The 10,801-nt window shown below is 38.7% G+C and overlaps 1 protein-coding gene across 1 annotated transcript in view; it reads right to left on the bottom strand.

Annotated features, from left to right (window-relative positions):
- The window catches only part of LOC118535420 (adhesion G protein-coupled receptor E2-like), a 35,391-nt gene continuing 24,590 nt past the window's right edge, over positions 1–10,801 (bottom strand). Inside the window, exons 10-12 of the mRNA XM_078054399.1 lie at positions 8,611–8,815; positions 8,111–8,345; positions 1–1,949 (exon numbers count right to left, since the gene is read on the bottom strand). Of these exons, the coding sequence (XP_077910525.1) occupies positions 8,627–8,815 (189 nt within the window). The 3' untranslated portion in view covers positions 1–1,949; positions 8,111–8,345; positions 8,611–8,626. The remainder of the gene's footprint in view (positions 1,950–8,110; positions 8,346–8,610; positions 8,816–10,801) is intronic.

Genomic DNA, 10,801 nt, shown 5'->3' with positions numbered 1-10,801 from the left:
AGGAGTGCAATTGCTGGGTCATAGGGTAGCTCTATTTTAAAATTTTTGAGGAACCTCCACACTGTTTTCCAAAGTGGCTGTACTAACTTGCACAGAAATCAGTTGCTTTCTTATACACTAACAATGCAACTGTAGAAAGAGAAATTAGAGAAACGATTCCATTTACAATAGCACCAAAACCCAGAAGATACCTCAGAATAAACCTAACCAAAGAGGTAAAGGATCTATACTCTAGGAACTACAAAACACTCATGAAAGAAATTGAAGAAGACACAAAAAGATGGAAAAATATTCCATGCTCATGGATCGGAAGAATAAACATTGTTAAAATGTCTATGCTACCCAGAGCAATCTATACCTTCAGTGCCATCCCGATCAAAATTCCAATGACATTTTTCAAAGTGCTGGAACAAACAATCCTAAAATTTGTATTCTTTTTTTTTTTAACATATAATATATTATTTGTTTCAGAGGTACAGGTCTGTGATTCAACAGTCTTACACAATTCACAGTGTTCACCATAGCACATACCCTCCCGGAGGGTAGATGTGAACAGTTTAAAGTGAAAAGTAGATAGTTATCCATATCATGTGAATTTATTTCTTTGTGCTTTGTAGCAACTTAGAATTTTCTTTTTATTTTTCAGATCACAAATATGTGAATATTCTCTTTTAAAATAATGTTAACAATGTATATATACAGCAAAATAGGAAAAATCTCCTCTACATCCCATGGCTGCCTCCTCTAAGACACAGGCAAGATGTACACTTTGAAATGTACTTATTAACTTTTCTAAACATTAACCTACATACATCATAAAATCTTGTACCAAACTATGAGAATAGAAGTTCATAGTTGAAATATAAAGGAGATGAAGAAAGCTCAGGTAGAAAGATAGCAAGTTTTCCAAGGACTGTTGAGACATAGAAGCCAGACACACAAGAGGAGTATTTCAAAATGGAGGAGGCAAACACAGCATCCAGTACTGCCAAGAGTACCAAGTGCTGTCAAGAAAGCTAAGAGGACCAAAAGATATTTATAAGTGGAGAACATTGGAGGCCTAAGAGAGAGCTCTTTTGGTAGAATGATGGAGGCAAAATCCAGGTTCGAATATCTGGAGGAAGAAGAGGGAGGAATCAAATATATAACAATACTTCAGTGTCAGAGAGAGATTTAACATGTTGCAAAGCAGGTGGAAAGGATGCTATTGAGGACATGAGACCAAATATATTAGAGAGAAAATGTATGATCAGTAATGTGAAGTTACTGAGAAGTCAGGAGGTGTGCAGGTGGAGGAATTAGTGTAAAAGGTAGGAAGCATATTTTGTCTATCTGTGATGACAAGATGGAATGAGGAGACAATGAACAGATGCCAAATGGTTGGTGTTTTTGAGAGTGCAAAAACATCTCTGTTGATGGAGGAGAGCTTGGTTTTCACAATCCAGAAGGTCATCAGAAAGAAAGCCAAATTAATCTGCAGAAAACCCACAGGTATATTAACTACACTCCACATCTGGCAAACCTTTGTCCTAGCTCATCCAGCTCCTAACCTGGCAGGGAAGAAGCTTTTGTATTTTCTAACAGTCCTAGAAAAGCAAACCAAACACCCAGTAACTCAGGCCCATGTTTGTCCTGTAACTCCGGTGACCACTTCAGTTCAGTTTGCATGGGAATTCCAAATTTTAGCACTGAAAGTGCCACATCTCAGGAAACACTTTAGTCCTGGTTTTACAATGGGAATTCCCACCTCCTGGGAGCCCCTCATCAGTCCTGGGCCAACTGGAATGACTGCTCACCCTGCCTGTCACCCTCCTGATACACCCAATCTTTGAATAACCCTCAGCTGGGCAGGCAGGCTGTTCTGATGTCATCCATTACTCATGGAGAAAATGGTGCAGACGGCGCCAAAGAAGGTCCATATGAATCCTTTGTCTGTGTGGAGTCAGCATCTTAGAGAGAGATGGGAAGAGATTCAAGAAAATATTGGCTTTCATGGACAAAGGACTGATAAATAAACATACCCCTCCCTTCCCAATGTTTCTTCCTTCCTCCTTCATTATTATTATTATTATTTTACTATTGCTGTCATTGTGTAAGAACATTGAACATAAGATCTATCCTCATAACAAATTTTCAGCATACAACACTGTCATCTACTGTTGCAATGGTTTATAGTTGATATCTTGATCCTATTTATCTTATATTACTGAAACTTTGTATATGCTCTTGATAGTGGTCACGGATACATGGGTGTATGCTTATTCCCAAACCCATTAGGTTTTATACATTCAGTATGTTCAGCTTATTCCATGTGAAGCGTTCTGTAATAAAGTTGTTTTTAAGAAACATAAATTCCTTTCAAAGAGCTCTTTTAAGTTTTGGCTTCCAGAAATGCTGGCAGAAATAAATATAAATTTTTTAAAGGAAAAAAAAGAATCAATCAGTAAAATAAATTATATATATATATATTTCTTTTTTTTCTGGACAAATATCAAGTATATCCTCTGTGTCAGGATCTGTGCTTGGCCCTGAAGACCCAGTTGGGATTACGGTAGAGTGGTCTCAGTCCTCAGGGAGACACAGATGAAGTTGGAGGATCAACAATTAGACAATAGACAAAATCAAGATGATGAATTTTATTATCAAGTATGAGGAGCTATGAGGATATGTAGCTGGATCCATAATCTAGTCCAGGGTATAGGAGATCCCAATAGTTGGAAAGGGTTTCCCTGAAAGAACTGAATTGTTTTTTTTTTTAATTTAATTTTATTATGTTATGTTAGTCACCATACAATACATCATTAGTTTTTGACGTGGTGATCCATGATTCATTGTTTTTGTATAACACCCAGTGCTCCATGCAGTATGTGCCCTCCTTAATACCCATCACCAGGCTAACCCATCCTCTCCCCTCAAAACCCTCATTTTGTTTCTCAGAGTCCATAGTCTCTCATGGTTCATCTCTCCCTCCGATTTCCACCCCCCTTTATTTTTCCCTTCCTTCTTCTAATGTCCTCCATGCTATTCCTTATGTTCCGCAAATAAGTGAAACCATATGATAATTGATTTTCTCTGCTTGACTTATTTCACTTAGCATAATATCCTCCAGTCCCATCCATGTTGATGTAAAAGTTGGGTACTCATCCTTTCTGATGGCTGAGTAATATTCCATTGTATATATGGACCACATCTTCTTTTTTTTTAAATTTTATTTTATTATGTCATGTTAGTCACCATACAATACATCATTAGTTTTTGATGTAGTGATCCACGATTCATTGTTTCGTATAACACCCAGGGCTCCATGCAGTATGTGCCATCCTTAATACCCATCACCAGGCTAACCCAACCCCCCCACCCCCCTCCCCTCTAAAACCCTCAGTTTGTTTCTCAGAGTCCATAGTCTCTCATGGTTCATCTCTCCCTCCAAATTCCCCCCTTCATTTTTCCCTTCCTTCTCCTAACGTCCTCCATGCTATTCCTTATGTTCCACAAATAAGTGAAACCATATGATAATTGACTTTCTCTGCTTGACTTATTTCACTTAGCATAATCTCCTCCAGTCCCATCCATGTTGATGTAAAAGTTGGGTATTCGTCCTTTCTGATGGCTGAGTAATATTCCATTGTATATATGGACCACATCTTCTTTATCCATTCATCTGTTGAAGGGCACTTTGGCTCTTTCCACAGTTTGGCTATTGTGGACATTGTTGCTATGAACACTGGGGTGGATATGGCCCTTCTTTTCACTACATCCATTTTCTTTCTTAAATTCCACATATATGTGAAGTCATATGATATTTGTCTTTCTCTTACTGACTTATTTCATGAGCATAATACCTCGTAGTTCCATCCACGTCATTACCAATGGCAAGAATTCATTCTTTTTGGTGGCTGAGTAATATTCCATTGTAAATATAAGTGCCACCTCCTTTTTTATCTGTTCATCTGTTGATGGACATCTGGGCTCTTTCCATAATGTAAGTGTGGAAGCATAAGGAAAGTGCCGTATACTTAAACAACTGTGTAGAATGCATCTCTCAACTAACATCTTCTTTCATGAAGATAGAAGTATTTTCAAATATGTGTGTGGAAGCATAAAGAAAATGCCCTATACTTTGAAACAACACTGTGTAACAGATGACCATAGGGGAAGGGAAGGAAAAATAAAATAAGTTGAAAATTGAGAGGGAGGCAAATCATAAGAACTGAATTGTTTTAAAGCTGAGATGTGAAGGATGAGTATGTGTAGACAAGGTGAAAATTTTGGACCATCCAAGAAGTGAGTACAAAAAAACCCCAAATGAAACAAAACAGCGAGCCTGCCCCAGCAGTAAGGCTCACGTGCATTACATAACTTATTCCTCATGAGGACACAGGTACTCACACACTCACAGGTCAGGCACCTCAAGGCCACACTGAGAGCAATGACAGAGATGGACTTTATCCCCAGGGAGGGGAGCTGTGAGTGAGGTGGGAGGTGTGAGGACTGGGGAGAGGGTCAGATGGACCCAGGGGGAAGCATCAAAGGGAAGCTTCGAAGGTAGGCATTGGCAAAGCAGGCGGCTGCCGCCTGCTCTTATAAGTAGGTTTTATAGGAACACACACTCGTTCCGTCCTGAATTGTCTGTGGTTCTGTTTGTGCTCTGAGGACAGGCCTGAGTAGTTGCCGCAGAGACCATAGGACCCACAAAGCTGGAATTTATTGATTATCTGGCCCTTTATGGAAAAAGGTCATTGACCTTTATGCTCAACTCCCTAGGGAGGCCAGCTGGCCAGGGCTCCCTGATGCAGCTGAGCACTCATGTCATCAGGATAAGCGCATAATGTGAGCACCAGACTTGAAGTGACCCCAGCTCTGCCACCAACCAGCTGTGTGATCTTGGCCATGTTAGTTAATCTCCTTGTGCCTCAGTTACTCATCTGTAATATGGCTTATTACTAGTTTCTACTGCACAGGTTGTTGGGGGGATGATTTGAGCTGACATGTGAAAAATATTTAGAACAGTGATTGTATATCAGAAGTGATTTTTAAATCTTAGCTGTGGTTACAGTTATTTCGTCATCCAAATGACCCTTCGTTTCTTTTAAAATTAAGATAGAGAAGGAGTTTACACAAATCAATGCCTCCCTTTATGTCACTTTTGTTTTCTAGATTTTAAAAGAACCCCCTCAATTAATACAATGAATATTTTAATAGACATTTACTAATATATGAGATGCAATTAATATTATACTAATACATAGTCATTTATATAATATGCACTGACTATTTAAAATAATTGAAGAATAGAGAACCCAGAAATGGACCCTCAACTCCATGGTCACCTAATATTCAACAAAGTGGGAAAGAATATCCAATGGAAAAGAGACAGTCTCTTCAACAAATGGTGTTGGGAAAATTGGACAGCCACATGTGGAAGAATGAACCTGGACCAGTTTCTTACACCATACACAAAAATAAACTCAAAATGGATGATAGACCTAAACATGAAACAAGAATCCATCAAAATATAGAGGAGAACACAAGCAGCAACTTTTTTGATCTCAGCCATAGCAATTTCTTGTTAAACACGTCTCCAAAGTCAAGGGAAACAAAAGCAAAAATGAACTATTGGGACTTCATCAAGATAAAAAGCTATTGCACAGCAAAGGAAACAATCAACAAGAATGAAAGGCAACCTATGGAATGGGAGACAATATTTTCAAATGTCTTATCATATAAAGGGCTAGTATCCAAAATCTATAAAGAATTTATCAAACCCAACACCCCAAAAACAAATATTCCAGTCAAGAAATGGGTAGAAGAAATGAACAGGCATTTCTCCAAAGAAGACATTCAAATGGCCAACAGACACATAACGAAAATGCTCCATATCACTTGGCATCAGGGAAATACAAATCAAAACCACAATGAGATACTACCTCACACTGGTCAGAATGGCTAAAATTAACAATTCAGGAAACAACAGATGTTGGTGAGGATGCGGAGAAAGGGGAACCATTTTACACTGTGGTGGGAATGGAAACTGGTGCAGCCACCCTGGAAAACAATATGGAAGTTACTCAAAAAGTTAAAAAGAGAGCTATCCTATGACTCAGCAGTTGTACTTCTAAGTTTTTATCCAAAGTATACAAACATAATGATTCAAAGGGGCACGTGTACCCCAATGTTTATAGCAGCAATGTCCACAATAGCCAAACAATGGAAAGAGCCCAAATATCCATCAAAGGATGAATGGATAAAGAAGAGGTGGTATATATATACAGTAGAATATTACTCAGCCATCAAAAAGAATGAAATCTTGTCATATGCAACAACATGGATGTAACTAGAGGGTATTATGCTAAGTGAAATAAGTCAGTCAGAGAAAGACAAATACCATATGATTTCACTCATATGTGGAATTTAAGAAACAAAACAGATGAACATAGGGGAAGGGAAAGAGAAATAAAGTGAAATCAGAGAGGAAGACAAACCATAAGAGACTCTTAACTATAGGAAACAAACTGAAGGTTGCAGGAGGAAAGGAGGATGGGGGTAATTGTGTGATGTGCATTAAGGAGGGCACTTGGTGTAATGACCACTGGGTGTTGTATGCAACTGAAGAATCACTAAATTCTGCCCCTGAAACTAATAAAAAGAATATAAGCTTCTCTACCCCACAAAAAATGAAATAATTAAATCTAAAAGATAAAACATAGTCACCTCATCTACGTTCACTATATATTAATTTATAATTATTATTTTATATATCATTATTAATATAAAACATAATTATACTATATAATTATTAACATACTTCATAATTAATATTAAATTATCAAATCTTATCAGAGAAAGACAAATAGCATATTATTTCACTCATGTGTGGAATTTAAGAAACAAAGCAAATGTCCACAATAGCCAAACTATGGAAAGAGCCAAGATGTCCATCAACAGATGAATGGATAAAGAAGATGTGGTATATATATTCAATGGAATATTATGCAGCCATCAAAAGGAATGAAATCTTGCCATTTGCAATGACATGGATGGAACTGGAGGGTATTATGCTGAGCGAAATAAGTCAATCAGAGAAAGATATGTATCATATGATCTCACCGATATGTGGAATTCTTAATCTCAGGAAACAAACTGAGGGTTGCTGGAGTGGTGGGGGGTGGGAGGGATGGGGTGGCTGGGTGATAGACATTGGGGAGGGTATGTGCTATGGTGAACGCTGTGAATTGTGTAAGACTGTTGAATCACAGACCTGTACCTCTGAAACAAATAATACATTATATGTTAAAAAAAAAAAAAAAGAAGATAGTAGGAAGGGAGAAATGAAGGGGCGGAAATTGGTGGGGGAGACGAACCATGGGAGACTATGGATTCTGAGAAACAAACTGAGGTTTCTGAGGGGAAGGTGGTGGGGGGATGGGTTAGCTTGGTGATGGGTATTAAAGAGGGCACGTACTGAATGGAGCACTGGGTGTTATATGCAAACAATGAATCATGGAACACTACATCAAAAACTAATGATGTAATGTATGGTGATTAACATAACATAATAAAAAAAAAGAAACAAAACAAATGAACAAAGGGGGATAAAGAAAAAAGAGGGGCAAACCAGAAAGCGGACTCTTAAATATAGAGAACAAACTGAGGGTTGATGAGGGAGGTAGGTAGGGGGACAGTTTAAATGGGTGATGGGGATTAAGGAGTGCACTTGTTGTGATGAGCACCGGGTATTATATGTAAGTGATGAATCACTAAATTCTACATCTGAAACGAATAGTAATGTTGTATGTTAACTAACTGGAATTTAAATAAAAAATTGAAAAAGAAAAAAAATGGGATGAGACTAATGATGTAGTATAAGTTGGCTAATTGAATTTAAATAAAAGTAAAAAATGAGATGAAAATTAATAAATTAAAAATAATTAAATCTTAAGAACTTAAAACAGTCACTTCAATGAAAGCAATCTTCCACCAGGTAGATGCCCTTGGAGTGGTCACTGACTTTTCTCTGCCTATCATGTTCTAGTGGAATTAAATTGCTCTTAGTTCTATGATGGCCATGGTTGTACTGGAGAAGATAAGGACAGTGAGAATTTGCATTTACTGGGTGGGTGTTCCATAAAGGAGAGGACTGGAGCAGCAGAAATGGCCACAATTATAGCCGGGACTCCATAGCCCACAGGAAACATGAGCTTCTTCATGACCCTGCTCACACTGGAGTAGTTGACCACCATCAGGTTGCGTGCAGAGAGGAAGAGGTGCAGACCCTCCAGCAGCATCCAGGTGAAGGATGCCAGGTAGAGATAGTGTAGGGCACCCGCAGTGATGGTGCACAGCACCTGGGGGAGGAGAAAGGTGTCACCAGGAGGGATTGTCAGGGAGGAGGGTGGCCCCGGGACCTTTCCCATACTTTGCCATTGAAGAGAACTCTCATGTATATGGTCGCGTTGTCAGGAGAAGGTTTGTCTTCTAGTTCATTAGTCAATGTGAAATAGGCTACTTACCCCTCTAACCTCCTCAGGACCCAAGGCTATTTTATCAATGCTCCACAAAATGATCATCACGTAGGACAGGGCAGGGGGTCCTCTGTGGCAGTGTCAGTACCTTGATCTCAGTCCGGTCAATGGCCATGAGGAAGAGCAGGTGGGCCAGGAAGAGGCAGATTGAAAGCTGCAGGTGGATCGAGGTGCTGGTGTTCTGGATGGTTTTGCACAGCAGGAAGGTGAGGGCTGCCAGGAGGAGGCATAGCAGAGAGAGGTCCAGCCCCAGGTAGGTGATCACAGCCAGCACGGGATCCTCCTTCTGGTACCTGTCAACGAGGAGATCACAGTCACATTTTTTTAAAAAAGATTTTATTTATTTATTTAAGAGAGAGAATGAGAGAGAGAGAGCAAGCATAAGAGGGGGGAGGGTCAGAGGGAGAAGCAGCCTCCCTGCTGAGCAGGGAGCCCGATGCAGGACTTGATCCTGGGACTCCAGGATCATGACCTGAGCTGAAGGCAGTCACTTAACCAACTGAGCCACTCAGGTGCCCCACAGTCACGTTTTTAAAAGCACAGACTAGAATAGCAAAACTTAAAAACCCTGATAGTACCAAATGCCAGCAAAATGGAGCAGCTGGAACTCTCATACACTGCTATTTGAGAATATAAAAGGTAACAACTGTTTTGAAATGGAGTTTGGGAGTTTTTTTTATAAAGTTAAACATACACTAATGCTAAAATACACCTATCATAGGATTCAGCAATTCCATTTCTGGGTATTTACCCAAGAGAAATGAAAACAAATGTCCACAAAAACAATCTTTAAGATGGGTTAGCCTGGTGATGGATATTAAAGAGGGCACGTACTGAATGGAGCACTGGGTGTTATGCACAAACAATGAATCATGGAACACTACATCAAAAACTAATGATGGAATGTATGGTGATTAACATAACATAAAAAAAAAAAGAATCTTCTATATCAGCTTTATTCATAATAGCCCAAACTGCAAGTGATGCAAATGCCCATTAACTGGAGGACAGATAAACAATTTGTGGAATAATCATATATTAGGATGCTATATAGCAGTAAAAAGGAATGAACTACGTTACACACAGTAACATGGTAGAATCTCATAGAATGTTGAGTAAAAGAAGCCAGACACAAAGGAGAATAATTCTACTCTATTGAATGACTCTGGGGTAGTCAAAAGTAAACTATAGTGATAAAATTAGATCTGTGGTTTCCTGTGGGTAGGGATGGGAACACTGAGAGTGTACTGAGTGGCTTTCTGAGGTGATGGAAGGGTTCTATAGCTCAGTGAGAGTTGTAGTACAGGGTGTTTAGAATTGGGAATACTTATGATGTGTACACTTATAATCTGATTTTTATTGCAATAATATTGTACCCCAATAAAATCAATTTTTTAAAAAATGAATTACTTGAGTGTCTGATGTCTAGAAGTAGAGCTCATATAAACTCAGCAGTATCTGTGTGACAGGATAATTCTCCTTCAGGATATCAAGCCTTTGACTATTAGGGTTGTATTTTGATGCTGAAACTAAGTTTTTTAGTTTTACATGTTGCTCTTCTGGAAGTGATACTTCAGTCCTACCCATTGCAATGACCTGAGATCACCTTCATGAGTATTTGTACCAGCTCAGCTAAAAAATAATAATATTCTTGGGCTGGGAAAAATAACATGGACCACAAACCACATGCACTTATCTGTTTCCCCTACTCCCCTCCCATATCTCCCCACTGCTAATGATTCATTCCAAATTCTAGTACTTATCAAGCTTTAAAGAAATCCTTGTTTGCAAGAAAAAGTTAATTATTTTGGTATTGAAAAAGGTGGCCCAAAGGTTGCACGTACACACACACACACACACCTGTTCTTGGAAATGCTTCAAATGTCACAAGTGTAATGAAAACCAGAAACATCATTTCCACTTTCTGTGAAAATAGAGAATAATTGGAAGAGATGTTAATATCAGAGAAGACTGACTGGAAGTGCACATCAGAGGAAACCTGAATAATCTGTTTCACGATTACAACAGTGAGAATGATGTGGGCAGGAGTCTCCTTGTACTAGTTTATTTAAAGATTCAGAGGAGCTGAAGCTAAGTGTTTAATTATACAAAAGAACCATATTTGCAGGAAGAAGTTTGGCTCTAGTTGTGGAGGAAAACTGGTTTTGTATGTGAAAGCCCCACTGCTGACTTCTAATTTTGCTTAGATAAATTTTTAAAACTAACATAAAAACCATGAAAACCTGTAATATAGCCCTGAACATGTTTTTACATACATA

This window comes from Halichoerus grypus, chromosome 1, assembly GCF_964656455.1.
Source record: "Halichoerus grypus chromosome 1, mHalGry1.hap1.1, whole genome shotgun sequence".
In the NCBI taxonomy this organism is placed as follows: Eukaryota; Metazoa; Chordata; class Mammalia; order Carnivora; family Phocidae; genus Halichoerus; species Halichoerus grypus.
This window is presented reverse-complemented; position numbering and strand designations above follow the sequence as displayed.